The 21,744-nt window shown below is 38.3% G+C and overlaps 1 protein-coding gene across 3 annotated transcripts in view; it reads left to right on the plus strand.

Moving 5' to 3' along the window:
- SORCS2 (sortilin related VPS10 domain containing receptor 2) overlaps positions 1–21,744 on the plus strand; it is a 515,645-nt gene that overhangs the window by 418,680 nt on the left and 75,221 nt on the right. For all 3 annotated transcript variants that reach the window (XM_072406487.1, XM_072406488.1, XM_072406489.1), the window contains exon 9: positions 12,172–12,351. In XM_072406487.1, the coding sequence (XP_072262588.1) occupies positions 12,172–12,351 (180 nt within the window). The remainder of the gene's footprint in view (positions 1–12,171; positions 12,352–21,744) is intronic.

Below are 21,744 nucleotides of genomic sequence, written 5' to 3' on the forward strand. Positions count from 1 at the left end.
ATCTTCCCGAAGGCAGTGGTTAATTAGCATGAGGCATTGGAACTGCACATTATCACCAATCTGAGTTTGGTCTAACAATTGATGGAACCAGCTGAGGTCCTGTCAATGAAAAGGGACACAACAGTGGGTGCTGTGCCAGAACCTTGACACCAAGTATGTCCCCAAAGGCAGTTTGGTTTCAGGTTGTGATAAAGGTACCACAAGGCACTCTGAGTTGCCTTCAGTTGTTAAGTAAAATTGGAAGGAATTGACAGGCTCCTTTTTACATTCAAGTTATGTGGGCTTGATGTTTCTTTTTCATTTGTATGCTTCAAGCTTTACCTGCACTGAAGGATAACATTGCTTTTCAGCAGTTGAAAGCACATTCCTCTAATGAAGGGATGATGAGGATCCTTTTGTATTCTGTAGAGATACTGGTGTAGATCTGGTACACTGAAAGTCAGTACCAGGATATTAAAGCACAAGTTGCAGCAAATGTTTAGGGCAAACAATGGGCTTTGGACTTAAATTGTGGTTTAGAATTTGGAGTTAAAAATGATTAGTTCATGGAATTGTGTTGTAAATAAAGGAAAGGTATAGCATCATCTGTCTACATGTCCTCTGTCATTTTCCAATCAGAAGGTTGTAAATAGACAGAGAACACAATTGTAATAATTACCTGTAAATGGTGTCTTCCACCTGAATGTGCTGTGTGAAGGATCTATATACATTTGCGTACTGGATGGACAGATAGACATATTTTTAAAACAGTTGTTTGACTGGACCATACTTGCTATATATACTCAAGTATAAACAACGTTTTTTTTTTTACTTGAAAATGCCATTAGAAAAAGAATCTTGGTTTATACTCTGACCAATAGATGGAGCTGTGTACTCGTGTAAAGTGTATAACAATCTCTTGTCCTCTGAGTATGTAACATTTACATGAGGACACAGTGTCATCTACTGGTGACCAACAATAATGCACAAAGCATATTTAGGAGCAAGTGATCCATCATAACCATGTCAAAAGTACAAATTACAGCAACCTGAAAAAAATGGAAAAATATACACACCGTATGTATGTATATACACAGACTCTGTATAAATAATTTTTTGCCCCATTTAATTTAATGTTTTAAAAAGAATGAGGTACTCTCTTCATGGGTCAATGACTTTCTGCATCAGCCCACAGACAAATGTATCAATAGCCAAAAATTAAATAAATGAATTGCACCAGATTTTATAATTAAAGATCCAGAAATACAATTGCTGGAAGTTAGCAGTTAATGTGACTTTACTTGATGAATACTGCTAGCAAATGTGGTATAAATGGGATAAAGAAGTGTGGGTGTCCATTGGTGTTCTTTTCTTGTAATTGACTTGAGTTTGCAATTCACCTAAAATGCTGGTTATCAAAATTTTACTAACTTTTATTGGGCAATGCCCATGGTAATTCAGAGACTACATTTGACCTGCTTTGCACTGTTCTGCATTTCTTGCTGGACAGCTGTGGTGAGTTGCTGTTCCTGCCAGGAGCAGACTCAATAGTAAAGGACTTGTGGGTGGAAGAAAGCTGTCAATCCAGATCCAGGGACATGTTGTGCGTTTTGCTGGTCATTGCGGGTGCTCTGGGGAACATGCAAGCGGGCTTTGGAGGAATCTGATGCCAGTCAGGATGCTACTGAGCGCTGCTGAAGAATTGGAGAGTCATGGAGCCGGTCATCAGCCACACTTACACATGTGCACCATTCTGTATTTCTTTGAACCCAGCATGTCCTATTCTGGTGCATTTGAACTGCAGATGAAGCAGGTTAAATGCATCATGAGTCATTTGTTGTTTGCCCATTGATCTGTTTGAATGGAAACTCAATGTTTAAAAATAATGCCTACTGGGAAAATCATTGGGAAATTCAAACTTCACTTTGCTATAAATGTGTCCTTTAATCTTTTCCAGGATATTCCTTACTGTTTTTTTTATATTCCTCTCTAAACCCAACATTTTGGACTTGCAGTATGAAGGAAATACCCTGTTTCCCCAATTATAAGGCACTCTCTTATATTTTTTGAAATGCCAAAATATGCCCTGGGTCTCCCTTCTGATCACTTACCCGTAATTAAGTGCAGGGATCTCCGTTAGGGCAGGGATCAGCAGCTTGCTTCCTTGTTCAGAATCGCGGGGGCACGTGTGCAGGCTTTTTACTTTCAGTTTGGCTCAGGAATAGAAACGCCCTGCAGCCAGCATAAAGGACACACATGCAGGATCAGATATCTGGAGCTGTCTTATAAACGGGTGAGTGTCTTATTTTAATTATTTTTTTAAAAATCGGGTGTGGCTTACTTAATGGGGATGTCCTAAAATCGGGGAAACACGGTACCTCCACCCCCATCACCGCCATGCAATGACCTTCTGAGCTAAGGGGCAAGACATACTGGACAGATTTTTGTATTTGGACACATTCACAAACTGGACAAAGAAGGGGTTCGGCATTGTGCACTTTATCACATGTCTATAATTAGACTACACGTGCCGGCCTTTACTTGTTTAATTATGGACAAGGATAAAATGGCTAAGAACACATAGAAATAGCAAGTCATTCATCACCGCTGGATTTATCTAGCTCTCCCAGTGACATCAATTGTTCAGTATTATATAGAAATACTCATTTTCAGTACAATTCCCTGCTAGATAATAAGAACTTCTCCGCTGTACCTTGCCATAGAAATCATTCTCTTATTAGGCTGATCTTTGATAATATCTCCCATTCTATAATGACAGGTGCCTTCCAAATTGTACCATAAGACATTAATTAAATAATAATAATAATGTATTCGCTATATGTGGCTCAAAAACTGATTTTCTACTTTTCCTAATGTGCACATAGCTTTTAGAATAGAAGCTTTATCCAAGAATAAAAGCACTACAACTGACACTAAAAGCTGAATTTTAGCTCTAGTTAATGTTATGCTATTTGTGAGAATGGCAGTTCTAAAATGACGTTGTTTCTGCATGAAATGTTGTAACATGTGGCAGAGTCTTTCCTATTCAGGATGCTTGGAATATTTAGCAATTCAAACTCAAAAAATAGTGACATGTTTTCTTAAAAAAATCATCACCCTTTCCAAATTTTCCCTATTATCTGTTATCCTGCTACTTATCTTCACCTTTGTTCTCTGCTGATCCATTTCTCTGTCCCTGGTCCTAGTAAATGCCAACATAATCCAACATAGAGTTTACCAATGGTTTGCACTCCCTTGGTCTGATGGTGAAATGTAGTGGCAGGGAAGGGCAAAAAAGATAAAAATCTGTGTAGGGGGTTGGAGAAAATTGTATTAGTATTTCAGTAACAAGTAAAATGAACACATACACCCATCCACCTGCCGAATTTTTTGTAGGTCCCCCTTGTGCCATCAAAACAGTTCTGACCCATTGAGGATGATGGACTCTACAGGATGTCTAAATATGTGTTTTGGTTTCAAGCACCAAGATATTAGCTGAGGGTCATTTAGGTACACTGCTTCTGCCTTTTTACCTTAACAGGGTACACTCATCTGGCTCTCCCCATGAAATGAAAGAAATGTGATTTATTAGATTAAGGTCCATTGCTCCATGGTCCATATCTGATGATCATATGCCTATTGCAGGTACATTTGGAGGTGAACAGGGTTAAGTTTGGGCTGGTCAATGCAGTGTGTTTTGTGACACCATTCTCTCATGGTCAGCATTAAGTTTTTCTGCAAATTGTGCTACAGTAGTCTTCTTTGAGATCAGACAGGCTTCCCCTAACCAACATACATTGGTGATTCTTGGTCACCCATGACCCAATTCACTAACAAGAACTCTTTCCTTGGACCATTTTTGGTAGGTTCCAACCACTTCATATCAGCAATACCCCAAAAGATCTGCCAATTTGGGGATACTTTACCCCTGTAGACAAGACCACATGCCCTGACCCTTCTCAAAGTTTCCGGGATCCATCAGCATGTCCATTTTTCCTGTTGTAACCACATAGGATCTGATTTAATAAAACTGTCCAAGACTGGAGAAGACACACCTTTATCCATGTTTGGCCTGATAACAGCATGCAATGCTTCTTCTAAGTTTTTCTTAAGACAGCAGCACTTTTTCTAACTTAGTAAGGAGCTTTTTATCACCACCAGTGTTTCTCTACCAGATTTCTGTGAAATTAGTAACCTAATATTAATAAGATCATTTTTGCATAAGATATTCACATTGGGCACAAGGTAAATTTAAAAGCCATATCTTGTTTCAGAAAAACAGATGCTTCTTGGTACGCATGAGAATAACTAAATGAAGTACTTTGCTAATCTGACATTGCTATCACTGTATATTTGATAACTAAATGAAGTGAATGATGCTACATTTCATTAGGATAAAAACATTCCTTTTAATTTTATTTATATTTCCATAGCGCCTGCCAAGCGCCTAATGACCACTTTTCACTTGTGTGAATTTTGATTAGGTAAACACATGAAGAACAAGTGGGCGGCCATGCAATAGGCAAAGTGTAATATATCACTAGAAAGTTATACCGCGTGCATGGCCATCACGGCTTTATTAGCAATGTTAATTACTTCTTCCAGGCATGCCGAATATACATCCAAAGTATTAGACTCAACACTTCATATGTATAAACGGCTTGCAAAATATTTAATGATACAGCCTTCTGTTACTCTTTCTATTTCCATTGTAGTTTGCTTCTTATTTCAGGATCAAGACAGCTTATAAATATTATAAACAAAAATGTTTAAACTTTATGAATAAGAAAGTATAGCACTAGGAAAAGTTACTCATGATTTAAAGCATATGTGTAAAACAACCCCCGCAAGTATCTTAGAGGTGTTAAAAGTGTGTTTTCAGAGCAAACTTTTTTAATCAGGCCCCATGCACCAATAACTCACTAACCAAAAAAAACAAAAAACAAAACATGAAATCCGTGGTCTCGTGAAGTTTTAGCCCGGTCCTTCAACTTCATCATTTTACTTTCTGGTTGGGTCCTTTCTTGGCTGTCTACATCACTCTTTGCCAGACATGAACAGCCCCTTTTAGCTTTCTGTGGTAAGATCCTTTTCTAGGAGGGTCAGAAGATGGGACCAGAAGGAGACAGATAGGGAGCAACCAGTGCGGGTGCCATTGCAGAGATAGTGGTCATTTAATTTGGGAAGTCGCAGGTACTTGGATGGCATAATTAAATGGGTGGCAGATGTAAATGGGTGAATGATCTATGATTATTACAATTAAACCAGTAAAATTGGACAAAGCCAAACAGGAAAAGACAGTGACCAACCAGCCCAGATACCATTGCAGAGGTGGAAACACGGTCCCCTAACACTGAACGGTTTGTTGGCTTCTCGGACTTTAGGTGACCCTGAAGCTGAGGCAGAATCTGCTTTACTGTGACTATTAGAACTAAGTGTCATTGGAACTGTGTGCATGTGCAGGTGTTACTTGATTAGAGATCAGCCAATACCCGATGATAATGAAGAAGAACCAGGTAAATGTTGCATAAAACATGGAGATGGCATTTTGGCTGGAGCCTTGCTTTAATGACCAGGAGCAAGCATACAATGAAGACAGAGCTCCTGACCTGCTGATATGTTCTAGGTTAGTGACATAGAAAGTGTTCGGGACACTGGATAGTCATTCCAGCCAGTTAGATTGACAGTTAGCATTGTCTGGGTCAGTAATGTCTGTTTCCTCAATATATACTTTAAGTTCTGCTAAGGGTCAATCCAGGCACCAAGACAGCTGAGCTGGAAAAAAAAATAACTCCTAATCCAATTTGCTGAGTCCCTTCCATAATTCCCTAAAATGAAGGAACTTTTCCCTGGTGCCTGCTGTGGTTTTTATTGAATTTAACAAATGTCTCTAAAATAACACCTATTGTGTCAGCCCAATTGGCATTAATGAGGATTTGTCCAACACCAAGACGAGATGTGGCATTTTGTGCATCAGAAGAGCCCACGGTGCTGAATCTTTTCATTAGGAATGCAGAAATATGTATAATTTTATACACGTGCTGACTCAATTATCCTTCAAATGGAACAAAGAAGTGAATAGCTTGCAATGACCTTAAAAGCTGAACTACAGGCAAACAGCTAAATACTCAGAAGAAATACATTTATAACACCGGTTTTATCAGCATACAAAAATGTATTTTTTTCAGATACATCACATAGCATAGTCCTGGCTGGGAGGGTCTGAAACCTAGTCTTTCTCTGCTGCAGTATCATTTTCACATTCACATTCACATTTTCACTTTTTATTGCTATTCATGTCTTTTTATGTGAATGATTATCCCACCCAATTTAATGGACCGGACATTCTTGTGAAAATTTCCCCGAACTTCGGATGGGCCCGCAAAATTTCAGCGAACCAATTTCAGGAATTCCATTGAAGTGCAGGTTCCTGCGCTCCCTGGGCTGTACTTATCATTGATATGTACAGCTCCGGGAGCGTGGGAACCTGCGGTCACAGCTAATTGGAGGCACGTGAGTGCCTCCAATCACCTGTGACTGCAGGCCAACTCCAGATGAACCCTCAATTCTCCATTTAGAGATCATCTGAGTTCAGCGAGAACATGACCTCGTGGCAAATCACAAGCCAGTCCTTGTTTACATGTTCTGTAAGCAAGAAAGGCCCGATTCACCACGAGATCTAAATTAAAATTTTCGCTCGCTCGTCGCTCCTGGGCATGTACAGAAAGTTTCAACAATGGGGTCACAAACAGAAAACAAGAAGCACAATGGAAATGTTTAGGGACATTTCAGACCCATGGTGAGCCACAGTGTTTTGCCATGGGTTCAACCTTTCTCAGTAAATGGGAGAGGTCGATAGCCATTTAAGGGTGTGACATAGAAAAAGTTCCTTTTGGCCTTGCAGTTGTTTGACGATTTGCTCAGTGGTGTGTGGGTGTTACACTTCAAAATTAAATAGATGCATCAAATTTGGTGCTAAATGTTAGTGATCAAAAGGGTTCTAAAAGTTAGAAGATAGGATTAGGTTTCATTTTGGGGTTCACTTTATCAATTTTGGGTATGAATATTTCATCAATGAAGTACTGTAAGCTTAAGGTTTAATATTGCCACTGCAAACATAAAACTTTTCCAGCAGTGCAGTTTTGCTTGCTCACTGTTTACTTCCTGTTGTATTGACAAAACACGCAATATTTTTCAGCCCGTATGACAGTCTCTGCATAAAAATGAGACTAGTAACATCTTGGTTTATAACTAAATATATTGCCATCAATGAGATTTCTGTCACAGTACAGCTGAGGCAGCTAAATGGGCAGACTGTGGTTCATTTCAAAAAACACTGACTTTTTATTTCAATTCAGCAAGTTTCAGATGAGGTTCTCATAGACTGTAGAACTTAAGTACATTTTAGTGCCATCAAAACCAGAACACATTGACGTTTATCTTAAAGGCATCATTAAAATTCTAAAGCTGCTTACAGTGTGCTTGTTCTGCCATCACAGCTCAGAATTACATTAGGACATATTGAAAATGTTTTCTGTTAAGAAAGTTCTTTAAACCTCAGATTTATGCAGCTTTCAAGTCAACTTTCGTAAGAACAAAATCACTGACTGGGGAGACGGACGAAGGATGTGGACTTACTCCATTAGTAATAGGACCAGTGTTTTTTTTTTAGTGGTTGGTGGTGATGCCTAGAAATTCCTAGATTAGCTGCCGTCTTTCATGCACTGAAGCCACATAGACAGAGACCAATGTGTAATAAAATGCCTTGTCTTCCCATACCCAAGTCCATCAGTTTGCCCCACTTTTAAGCCATGTGGCTTGTGATCATTTCCTGGCCTTCAATTGTTTCTTTATCCCATGTCACCCTGCTCTTCTAACTTTTAGCATTGCCTTCACCTATACTTTGATGCCACATCAGAACAGAACATTAAATAGATGCCACCTGCAACTCCTATATAGTATAAAACATATCTCAGTCACCTCAAATTGTATGCCGATAACATCAGGGTACTAATACCACTTACGACACCAACAAATAATAATATGTCTCTTTTCTCCTGATGCCAAGTGCAAGTCCATCTGACCAGCCCATTTACCAGGCATGCAGTTAGTGCCTCCATCTGCCTATATGGTGTGGGTGCTTCTGGTAATATAGGAGGTGGCCCTGATTGGTAGTGGGGTAGGTTTGGTAAGCGCTTTGTTGGTTCTGTCAATAGCAATAATGCCTCTATCCCTTCTGCCTCCTCTTCCGGCTTCTGGTAGTCTGATCTTGCCTGATTCTTCCTTAGTCATCTCTTGGATCAGAAGACAGAACTTGCACAATGCTACCATAACTAAAGACACATTAATGTGAGTCCGGCATGAAGTAATAAATAATAAAGCAGCTTTTGGAGGAAATTAAGGCTTATTTTATGCACAGGACATGCCTAGGATTTAGTTTTGGGTCTACTGGAGAACTTTGTATATTATTTGTAGATCTATGCAAGTACTGCTTAATGCCTACTCCGGTCTACCTTAGATTAAAAGTAGTAAAAGACTTTTTCAAAGAAAAACACCACGTGTCCCTAGATGAGCCAGAGAAGCCTTATCTGTGCCCCTGTAATTTAGTTTGACCATGTTATCCCAGCTTTTATGGCTATACCCAGTCATATGCCAATTTACAATGCAGTAAGGATAATGTAGGAATGTTTCATTGGACAGGGGGAGATGGCAGTTGGTTGAACTTAATCAGGGACAGACAGTTACTCATAACAAAGCAATAAACATTTAAAGTACAGAAATTGTTGTGTACGATAAGGGCGGCAATATCCATGTGGTATCTTAGTTGCTTTCAGAGGCTTACAATGTGGGGTAAAATATGTCAGTCTGAAGAACAATTCCAATAAAAATATTCCCCCTCTATATGAATAAAATGGGACAGGATTTGGTTGACATAACTAACTGTACTTTAGTTAAAATTGTTCTGTTGTCCTAAGATCCTAAAAAAAGAAAAAATAACCAACTAAAAGGTGCATAAAACAGTTTTTGTGGCTCTGTATCATCTACTAGATTGTCAGTAAGAATAGACGGGGAACTCATTTTGACCAGCGTCTACAGTAGCACAACTAAAAAGCACAGCACGGTAATGGTAGGAAGTAATCACCCTGCCAGGTCTTGAGTAGTGGAAAAGTATCAATCCTTCACCTTTCCTAAAACAAAAACAATTCTCTTTGTATGAAAAAGACCAGCCAAAACATTTTCTTTTAGTTTTTATGAGTGAGGAAGAATTTGAGCCCACGTTGGATTTCAGGGAAAATCTTCAACAGCAACCAAAAAGCAATTATAAGGAAAGCCTATAACCATTATCTGCTTTTATTTTATATCCTTGCCCCTGTTGTATTGAAACTCCTCAATGGAACTCACAGATCCTCCCCAGTCTATCCAAAACTAAAGAAAAAAAAGTTTTCACTGGACATACACTTTAAGTTTAGAAGATTTTGTACACTGTTAACTCCTCCATTCCTGAGTTCACCATTTTGGAAGGAACATGGACAGAGTACTGGTTGGATGTCAAAATAAGCTTTTTGTTGTTTTTTTGGCTGAATGAAAATTAAGTGATTTTCCATTTACTTTTCTGAATCAGCTGTTACTGAATCTGGCCAAGTGTCTACAACTCATGATCAATGTTTCCTTTTGGGTCTCTCTCGAAGTTTTGTCTGGACCATTTTGAGTATGTTTGGAGGAATTGTCCTGCCAGGAATAACACAACATCCTTGCACCCCAGAAGCCAGACCCACATCTGCTTTGCAAAGCAGCACTCCGCAAAAGAAAACACACACATTGATGTTGGAAGGTCCTGTGGATAATCCAGCCAACACAGGAAGGATATATGTCAAACAATGAACCCAACAGTTTGAGTTTTATTCACTTGAAACTCATTAATCATATACAGTGTTCCATAGATCTTTATTTTGATTGGTTATTGGCCTTTCTCGTAGGGCCGAAGAGGACTTTATTAGTTAATAATGGTAAAAAAGTGTCTGATTAAGTATTCATATTTCATGAAAATTGCTACACAAGCCGACCTAATTGCTTTCCGGAGGACACTGAATTAGGAAACCTTTTAGCCACGACAGCTCGGCACAGATAGTTTAATATTACTGCGAGCAATTGAATATATGTCTGATTAATCAAGGGAAATTTAGCAAGGATAGTGCATATATTTAAAATGTAATTTCTTCATATATTTTGGATTTAATTAGCTGATAAAGTTGTCTATTCGGTTTCCTGATTTATATATAACTGTTTACGGGCTTTAAGAAATATCCAGATCATAGCAATGATTTGTTCTAATGGTGCGGGATTAAAAAAAAAAATTCTTGCCAAAAAAAGTTTTTAACATTAACAGTTCAAAAACAGTTTGATTCCGATTGGAAACATGGGAATTTTATTAGGCATCTGCCTCTAGCTGAACAAGTAAGCCAAACTCAAGCCAGATATGAAAAAATACCAATGAATACCATTATTGATTATTTAAATATAGGTAAACCACTATACTTAAGCTAGGTACATACCTTCAATAATTATCGTTAAAAAAGGAACGATTACGACCGAGCAACGATTATGCACGATTATACTTGAACAATCGTATTGTGCACAATTCTGTACATGCTGTAACAATACATTCGTTCAAATATAATCCACCAATAATGTACACATACAATCGTTTGAACGCTGCAGGGAGTGACATGTAAAGGAGAAAGTGTATTGCAGAAACATGCACAATCACTGAACGACCTTACACACTATTGATAGTAAACGATTGTCGGCCAATCAGATCCACTGTGCCAGTAGTTCATTTCCAACAACAATCCTCGTTACTCAGCGTCGTTGGTCACTTTTTTTAGAACGATTTTTGGCCAATCGGTTGTTCGTCGGTCATTCGTTTCCAATGATAATTATTGGACGTGTGTACGCAGCTTCACATGACTTTGACTTAATTTAGGCCACATCTAATTCTCTGTAAAAGAGTACTTTGGCTCAGAATGGCAGAGTGGATACTGGGGACCAGTAAGGTGTCCTGCATTCACAAAGACTGGCAAGAAACATGCTGGTAAAAAGGTAGACGAGGGGTAATCTCATCATTATCCCCCACTGTCAACCTGTGCTCACTACTATTTTTAGGGCCAGCTGCACAACCCCCCACAAGTTCCTCTGTTCTCCCCAGAAATTTTGGTGACAATAGCATGCTTTGCAATTAGCTTAAATCATTAGTGGGTACCTTTGCAAAAATTAAATTTCCTTAACTACATCCGAACATTCTATTTTTCAACTTGAGGTATGTTCCCACCAGATACATTAATATGTTCAGAGACTTGTCAATTAACTAAAATAATTAGTGGCCCTATTTTACCCATTTACATCAAAGATTTGATGATAATTGATCAGTTTCACCCCTACTGTTAATGTAACCAATGTATCTTGATGCTGCTCAATTTGGTCTCGGCATTTATGCATTATAACATCCAGCCATAAAGAACTTAACTGTTGTAAAGAAGTGTCAAGTCAACAGCCAGGCTATGCTGTATCACAGGTGGTATAAACCCCAAGACTAGATGGAATAAAGTACTAATCCTTTGAAAGTGAAAACAGCTACTATGTGGGTAGGTAGTTGTGTATTCAGCTGAACCTGGATTGCTGTGCCCCAACTGAGGATATTTCCTAATACGTCCTGTATAGAATAATTAGGAGTTTTGTGGGAACATCTTTTAAAATAAGGGAAGTGCTACCAATCCAAAATGGTATTACACCTAAATCATTGGTGGGCTTGTGTCCCCTTATTAAATGTGCCCAGATGTAATGCATTCAACTGAGCTAGCCTAGATTACCTATCAGGAGATGTCATACCATGATTTCAAGGTTTGTTACCTGTAAGTCTATAGGTGGGATCCCTGGGCCGGTATAGTATCTTGATGTCTCGTGGGGAAATCACACAGAAGAACGTGGTGTGTCTCTGGATTCAATAGAAATATCTTCAGTTTGGTTAAACAAGAACTAGTGTAATAAATGATGTGTATGTCTTTCCCAGTTTATATTCATTTGGCTACCTTAACCAGCTTTAGATTACTGTGCTTGATAACAGATATACATTCATTTTGGCATTGCTCATGGCAAGATGTTGTCTACATTTTTATCAATTTGTATTTTTTACAGGATTTACAGATCATCAGCACAGATGAGAACCAGGTGTTCATTGCTGTCCAGGAATGGTATCAAATGGACACCTACAACTTGTACCAGTCAGACCCTCAAGGAGTATATTATTCCCTCGTTCTGGAGAATGTGAGAAGCACAAAGCAGCCAGAAGAGAACGTTCTGATTGACATTCTGGAGGTAAGACAAAAATATAAGAAAGGGCAAAAGCTCCAATCATCATTTTAGGTTGGAATGGAATTAATACAAGAATCTGAACAATTACCAATAAAAACCACAGCTAGAATAAAAAACCTTAATATAAAGATACTGATTCACATATAGTGCTGAGAAAGCAAAGTATCATTCAATCATACCTTGTGTGATCCTAATATTATTGTTTTTTTACAGTATAGTTAGGCAAAAAATATGGTAATATGGTAGTCTGTTACCCCCCTTCCCCACTTGGTCTTACTGGAAGTCTACAAGAACAGTGATATAGGAAAAAGGCACCAGTATTGTTTAGGATGATTATCAATAATAAAAAAGGTTTTACCTTTATTAACTACAGGTTTTAGCTGCACGGCCCCTCAATATGTTGATAGCAAACAATTAGCTCTGTAGCACCACCCTAGTCCTTTATAATAGGGTGCCCCTATCTACCCCACCTACACACACACCTTCAAAGCTTCTGACTAATGCTAAGGGTGGCCCAGCTCTTTCATCCCACCATGACCCAGGGAAAAAGGATTTTTTATTACTGTTTACAAGAGAGAGTCATTCTGGAGATCCATGTGAGAAGGGATGAGCATTGCAGCTGGTTGGATACAGAGCTGTATCGTTGCCCCGGAAGGTCATGATGACCCCTATCCATTGACAAAAGTGCCTACATTGGGCACATGTAAGAACTGGACCATAGAGCAGTGAATGAAGGGACCTAGTTTTGATGCATCACATTGTCTATTAACTCACATGGATGGCCAAATATGTAATTTATTATGGGAAAACATGGCGGAACTGTCCTATGGAAAAAAAAGCAGGCTGTGAGATAGGATCTTCTACTAACACCCTGGTGTTTCACATATCATTGTATCACAATACACTTTTGGATGGCTTGTGGAAGAATAATGGATCAGAGCTGTTTTGTTGGGACAGGGGGACTACACAATATTAGACAGGGGGTTTTAAAGGTTTGGCGGATTAGTGTATGTCGGGTGTCATTGTTGAACTTTTTGTGAAATGCTAGTTGTGTGACTTGAAACAGGCACAAAATAGAGAAGTTGTAACTACAAAAACTACTTCCAAGGTATTGACTCCAAAAATATTTCATTAGCAATAATATTCTGAACAATAATCAAGCAGTATTTTCAGAACAATCCCTCATCAATGAAAGTCTCCAAGTCTCTTTTTAATTCAGATGGATCTTTTTTTGTGAAAGTGTAACAATGACCCTGTGACCTCAGTGTTGAGACTGTGTAGCAATGTGAAATAACAAGGCTTTTGTCTGTAGAAAAATTGAAAAGAATTAAACAGCTGTTTGGCCATTTGTAAAAACTCACTCAGCTTGGCTTACCACTTTGCCAAACAACTACATAAAAAAACTCCACAATGAAAAAGGGATTATAAAGTGCATCTGTGCATGACAAACCTCCTGGAGCTGAAGCCTATATTGATTTTTCAGAATGTGATCCCAGTTATGAGAAGTACTTGTAGTAAAATTAATGATCCGGGAATAAAAAATACCAATGTGGTGAATTGCTATAGAGCCAGTTTAAGATTAGCTTAGATGAACTTTACAGTCTTTTGTTTATGTTACGGGTTGTCCTTTGTTTAAAATGGGCGATGGTTCACTGCAGGGCAAGACGAAAACTGAGGACAAGCAAGACACAGATGGATAACAAATACTCTGCTTTGGCAAATTGCAATATCTATTGCATCTGTAACACATCGGCCCTGATTTACTCATGGATTCATAAATATGATCATGCACAAATGCTGAACAAACATACCCATCCTATGCTTTGTGTGCAAACATCGGAACACTGGATAATAGCAAACATTATGAAATTTATCAAGGATAACATTTTCACTCCAGCAGCCAGATATACTCCGGCTGAGACACACTTTCCCTATTGTTTTTTGAGTCTTTATAAGCACTGTATTCATTTTAAATGTGCATATTAACTTCCAGGTCTTAAAGAACCCTAGCTATATCTACAGCTCTATGACTTTATGATCAGTAGGAAAAAATGTTTCTTACATTGCAGACCACTAGAAAAAAAGGCCACTCTTACAGGTAACCAGAAAGATCATTAGTCTCAGTAAAACTAACCTGGAAGATCCAAATAGTTAATTGCTCAAGGAACCCCTCACACCTCTGGGGGAACCCTGACTGAAAAACATTGTATAAAACAAAAGAAAAAAAAAAGAAAAAAAAAAAGGAAACCTAAACTTTTGAAATAATCACAGTACGCATATCTGTACGATGGAAAGTAATGCAGTATGAGCTGAAGTTTCAGAACTGGCCAGTGGAATTCCATTGGTTAGATTACAGGTTATGGTGGTATATGCATGTACATATAGTGTATTGACTCTTCATAAATTATTAGATATGCCTTATAGCATGCACATTTTACATTAGTAAAAAAGAAAGTGTATGCATTTGTGCATTCTGTGATTTACGTTATAGAAATACAAAAAAAAGCTACACAGGTACACAGAAATACATCAGCTACACAGGTTCTTCAAATATGATGAAGGGTACATGTAGGCACACAATCCAGACACTTGTGGTTTATCCCTTCTCTTGTTTATGTTTTTGCTAGAGAAGACAGTAGATAAATCTTCCTGTCCTTTAGAAAGGGTGGCACTGCTACCAATGGTGGGTTTTTGTATCGGGTAGTAGTGTTTGGAGGACTGGTGGAAAATGTTTGCATATATGCAAACCCAGAAATAACAAATTTACCTGGGGACAAATACTGTGACACCAAGCTTGGTGACCAGCATTTGATTGATTATTGCCTCCCTAGGTTCTTTTTCGTAGTTGGAGGTATTTCTCTCCACCTTTGACTCATCTGAGAAAGAATAGGAGATTGGCTCTTCTTCTTCTAAACAATGTATATGACCATTCTGTAAGTTTTACATAATACTGTAAGGACACTTTTACGACCGCATGATACAACCTACAAGCCAAGCCTTTATCTAGCCACAGCCATGTGTATGGGGAAAACCATTTTTTACCAATTTATAGCATACATGTCCTGAGAATTCTGGGTACCTGACCGTCATGCAGCATGATGAGCCAGTTAATTGTACAGCCATGCAAAAAACATATCAGTAGGAGGAAAGGAAACACATGTACACACATAAGTTTTCTTTGTTTCCATTGTCCAGTTACAGTTACCCTTTAAACACCTCAAAGTTGCCCAGGTAGACTCATGTATTCACTCAATATATGTTGATTTTTGTTTTATTCTGCCCTAAATATTAAACACTCATAGGGCCTGATATTCAATGGTCTAGCATTTCGGTGTTCAGTTTACAGAAATCTGCTATTTCCATTATTCCTGCAAATATGGCCAAATGCACAGAAAACACAGTCTGACTCCATTCAGGGCACAGATGTTCGTAATATACATTAGGCTAATTTCTTGCTGTAATCATGATAATTGCTATCAATTTCATCTGGCCATATGGGCACGTGGTATGCATCAGAGGGTGTAATTGAACCCTGTGGCTAATATATACTAATACTCTGGTATTAAATTGATGAAAGGCACAGATACAGCGTTTGCGGTAGGTATATTGGCATGATTTGCATGGGAAACACAGGTCGTATTCTACCGGTGGTTTACAATACAAATTAGAAGTAAATTTAAAGCATTGTGTGGCCTGGTTTGCCTTCATCGGTAAGGACTTCCTAATTGGATCCAATGTAGTACAAAGCAGGTGAGATGCAGTCTTGGAACTACTATCCCCATTGTGCCATGGAATTAAATGGAAATCTGAGTTTGTGTTTGCAATTTAAAAAGTAATATAAAAAAATCTTATTGTACAAGCTTCTAATCGTAGCTTCCAGAATATTGTCGGCCGAGATCGATGGTTGTCCTTGCCTAGTGTGAGAACATCTAGCTCATCTTGTGAAAATCTAGCGTGTGTACTGCAATTCTTCAAAATTTTTCATCAATCCACCTTGGCCAATTGAGGAACAACCGAGCAGGATGACCGCTATTGAGGAGATCACAGCAGGGTGTCGTTCACTCATTCTCCCCTCCTCTGCATAGAACAAAATAGCACACAAGAATCCGATGTTTGTCTGGGCTTATGGATGAGTTCAGACTAGAGGAATTCTATCGAGGAGTTTTCCAACCCAAGGTGCCCACTATTTAACATTAGCCATCCGGGAGGGGTAACAAGCTTTCACAAGTGTTTTTATAGGTATTTGCAAGCAGAAATAATTCCTGGAGATGGCGGGGCAGCCACTTAGGATCCAAAAATTTATGCATCAATGCTGCCCCTTCCTACTACCTGTAAAATAAAGTTTAATGAACTGGCCCTTTCAGTCCAATGTTAACAATTTTGGCATATGGTTTTGAACAGTAAATACTACTGGCAAACTTAGAACCCAACCTAAAGTAGATCATACAGAGATTGTATAGTGTATGAGCATTTTAATAGGACATGGATAAATGAAGACAACATAAAATAAAGGACTCAAAAAATAAACAGGTTTAAATCTCTTTCCTATTGTACTGAAACCCAAAAAATTGACTGTGCATTCATTTAAACAAAGCAATGGGACAAGTGAAGGTTATGCAAAGAATTTTATGGCTCGTTTTCATCGCTTGGATTTCAAGGTTACAGAATTACCTTGCCTGTACAGTACAGAACTGCATAAACAACAGGTCACAACTAATTCGCTGTAATCTAAGATAGATTAACGCTTAGCCATATGCATACATAACAGTGTATTCTAAGTGATGTGTGATTCCTCTTGTGTAAGCAGCGTTGTTCGAGGGACGGGTGTTGAAAGAGAATGATGGTGTTGACCAATGCGGTTTTGGAACAGTGTTGTAAATTATCTGTAAAGTAAGCATTCTTTTCATTTTAGGCTGACTCCAGACACATTACTGAATAGCAGAATGTGGAAAATCAACAGTAATTAAATCTGGTTTCCAGTGTGAGAAAGTAAATGGACTTCTATTGCTAATGAATGTTAACCCCTTATGTGATATAAAGAGATTTTGGACAGCACCAAGATAAACTGGTGGCCAATTTCTCATTTAGGATTTATACCTGTGACACTGTACACAAATACTCAAGCTTTGCAATTGAAAAGGTACATTTAAGATCAGTTTTGTTCATGTGTTCTGAACATGTGAGGGCTGAATAGTTAAAACAAAGGTTTATTAAGGTGCAGATGTTCCAAAAATACACAAAAGTACATTATATATGCATTTTGGGGTTGTCAGACATTTATTATATTTTTATGTGGGTCCTAATGAAATACAAATGAATGCCCTATCACAGGCATTATCAAAATTATGTTTTTTTTATACAAAATTTGTGCAAGTGTAGTGAGCCCAATTCTTCAATGTAAAAAAAAATGGCAAAAAGCATACATTGAAAAGATTACCTGTAGATGGCAAAACTGAAAAAACATAAAAATTCCCATTATAGTTTAAGAACAATTCAGATCTGGGCTGCGCTCCCAAACAGTTTGTATCAAACGGGTGCTCATAGTGACTCCCATAGTTGGTGCCATGCTATACTAAACGTAGGGGACAAGAACTTACCAGCACCCCATTGGTGACCTTTTTATTTTTTGTAAGTGAAGCATATAGATAAAGTCCTGTACAGATGTCCACTGGACATCTGATGATTGTTGCTGGAAACAAGCATTGAATGTCATTCTGTTCTATGGAGAGCGGGGGGAAGATGAGTAAACGGCACCAGCTGTGCTCTCCTTCATTGAAATTTACAACGGTAGTTACCAATGACTGTTAAGTAACCTGCCATGGCCATCATCAGGGTTTGCGGTACAGATGTCAGACCGTTCATTTCGGTAAAGAATAATCTGATGTGTGTAAATTGCTTTAAATAAAACCTTTTATAAGGGATTAACAGGGTTCCTTTAGCAAGGCGATATTGGGACTATTTGGTGCTTGTATCCTTACTTGCATAGTGGAGAGTTAAGTTAATGTCCTGCTGTCAAACGGGAAAGAGTATGTATGGGATCTTTTTTTAAGTAGGACTGGAACCGTTTAGAACTGTTTTTAAGATTTTGTTGTCATCAGTGTTTTTTCAGGATAGATTTCATCACTTCTTGCTCAGGTAATCAGCGTCAGATAGACAGAAAGACAAAGGGAAACATCCAACAATGGTCCCTAAAGCTTCATACACACGTGCAATTATAGTCGTTGGAAAGGATCTTTCACGATCCTTTCCAATGACTAAGGACTGCTCGATGCATGAACGAGTGCTGTACATACAGAACCGTTCTGCTCTATGGAGAGGAGGAGAGAGATGGAGCCGCACTCTGCAGCGCACTCTCCCCCTTCCCTTGCATTAGGATCGTTCCTCGTCCATCGTCTGTGGATCCGCCAGGATGGTCATTCTGAGGATGGACGTGGGGCGCCGTACACACGCCAGATTCTCGTACGATATCAGCGCTATCGGGCGAGAACCATTGGACATGTGTACGTAGGTGAAGTCTTCCCTAATGTAAAAAAGATAAAAATAGTTTTCCACTGTACAGCTTCTTTGTGCTTTTGAGTATTCCAGCTCATCTAATGTTTGGAACTCAGGCTAGTAGAGTAGTAAATCGAACCTGAAATGCAGTTATTTTATTACATATTTACTTGGAAATGGCAGGGTGCCTTTAAAGAATACATTCCATTTCTTTGTAAATTAATAAAAATTCTTTTACTGTTAATAAAAGTCTTTCATTATCTTGCATGTTGGTGAAATAACTGGCTGAATGCAGAACTAGTGTCACACTAACAGAGCCTGGATAATAGAGCGCCGGACACAGTAATGAGCCCAGCTTCAGTTCACCAATATTTCATGAATTACACTTAATTACACTAATCGCTCTAATTACTCTGCTCCTTTCACAGTGTACAGAACTATGAACTAGCAGCCAAGCCATGCATTGCTCAGTCTTCCTATGGTCAATGTTACAGGTTTGTACTTCCACCCCCATTTTAGATGTAGACTATAATAATAATATTTGTATAAGAGACAAGGAAAGTGGGGCACTAATTTGTAAGTAATAGATCATGGTCATGTGAGTATGGTGGTAAAAGTCTAAAGAGTTTGTTCATGAACAGTGAGAAAAACTAAAGACATTCGCTGGTCAAGAGTGAATACAAATCAAGGTATCAAGTACATATTTAGGGAAATTTTTCATACAAGTTGCATGCTAATTGTCCATAGACAAAATTTGCTGCATTAAAATGCAAAAAAATCAGTGCAATTAGGAACTATCAAGAACTATGCTGCAAAGGAATTTACATTTTCTGGTAGTTTAAGCCTTGTACAGATGCCAAATTTTTGTCACCCAAGATGAGTGTTTGTGCCGGATAGCTAAACAACAGATTGTTAATGACAACCATTGTTTACTATGGTTCCCTATAGAACAAAAGAGCTTTCTGCACAGTGCCTATCTGTTTCTACTGTAACCAGAAATGATCACTGAATGATCATTTTTGGGGAATAAATATTGAGGGTCTGTAGCAGGCGAACACTGGTCTATTGGCAAATTTTATTTCTCCTTTTTTGTGTTGTATCAAACGACCGTTCATATGGCCATAGGTCACTATAAGTGCATGCATGCCTAAGTACCTGATCATTCACAGACTGTACACAGGTTAGATAGATCACATGAACACATCCTCCAGGAATATTGTTCATTGTAGAAGAGATTCATCTTTCATCATCATCTGGACACTTTTTTTAGAAACAAATCTCTAACAATGTGTTATTTGCTTTCAAAAACTTTTAGCTTAGCATGTGCATGTAGCCTAAAAGTATTTAAAGGAAAATCTGCACTAGATAAATCAGGGCCTGATTTGAGAAACACATATATTGCATAGGCAGGGATTTCTACATTGGAAAAACAAAATACCTAAACTATGTGTATACCATCTGTCCTATCTGTCCTTAAAGACATTGGTAGTTGATGTTCTTAAGAGAATAGATCGAGGTCCCGAAAATAATGCAATGCTGAAATTCTCATGTTTACAGTAGTCCATTAAATATGAACAATTAGGCTGCTGAATTGCTGTTCAATAAATTAAATGGCTAATGGCTGTTCCAATATCTTGGAACTATTTTTTCTTGCTTTTTTTCCATTGAGACTTTTTTTTTAATTTTTGTCCTGGTATTAGATATTGTGTGCTTACTTTGGGACGTCATTTCTATTGGTTTGATTCACCCGCTAGTAATAGGTGGTCACCAGGATACATAGTAAATCTCCCCAACAGGGACACAGAAAGCAAATGTTCCAGAATGAGCTCCAACTTGTTTGGAGTCTGGAAAATCATAAATTTTAATCAGGAGTCTTGACTTACTTACCGTTAGTTACTTGAAACAATGAATAAAGAATGACAACATGTCCTGATAGATAAAGCATTACATTACACTTAATTCTGTACAAAACAAAGGGTGAAGCAACTGTTTCTACCCTGAGTCTTATTCTTCTGACTGAAGAAAAGGGAACCTTAGGACATCCGAGGACTGTGTTTGATTCCCATCTTGATGACCTGAACCTGAAACCTAAACTATTTTATTTTATAGCTCATAAACCAGGATTATGGTCCCTTCCTCTGATATCTGAATGGTTCTACAAGCACACAAAGTTAAACATGACTAGCTTCACAAATATACATTTTTTACAAGACTAATATTTCCAGACATATAACATCTGGGTGGTCTTGGTGAATGCAGCTTTCCTTGTAGTCACGCTTATCATGGTAGGAATAGCTGCATAGACTGGGGTTACTTTTTATTTCATTATCTATAGTGAGATTATCAGAGGACAGAGGCAAGGTGGAAAATGGGCAAGAACTATGGACAAAAAGAAATTTAGGCCTATAAACCAGGCACAAAGAAATGTTCAACATGATTCTGATGTTGGCGACTTGTAATTTGGTAATAATTGCTTGCTCTTCGGGTAAATAACCCCTTTATTGCTTTATATTTGTCAGGGGGAGAGGGGGAGAGATACCACTTATTAAAGGGGCCTTCTAGATTCCATGAGTCCCCTGGATAGACCCTTATATCCATTTTGGGGGACCGAATGCTGAAAAGAGGCTCTGTCCCTTTATATATATGAGAGAAATAAACAGGGAGTCCAACTAAGACTTTTGCCTAGCGATCAGGCTTTACATGTACTTACACGTTGGTTGTTAGCCTAGTTTAAGTTTCTGCTAATTTATGTGTTCAGTCATGTATTTTATTTAATAAATGTATGCAGTGGATGCTACTTGAGGGATGCAGTGTTACATAAATGTTTCAATTATGCTGCATTCGTGTATGGTTTGCTGTGTTATCCCACTTATCAGATTGCATACAGCAGCTTGATTTTTGGCA

Source organism: Pyxicephalus adspersus, chromosome 3 (genome assembly GCF_032062135.1).
Source record: "Pyxicephalus adspersus chromosome 3, UCB_Pads_2.0, whole genome shotgun sequence".
NCBI lineage: Eukaryota > Metazoa > Chordata > Amphibia > Anura > Pyxicephalidae > Pyxicephalus > Pyxicephalus adspersus.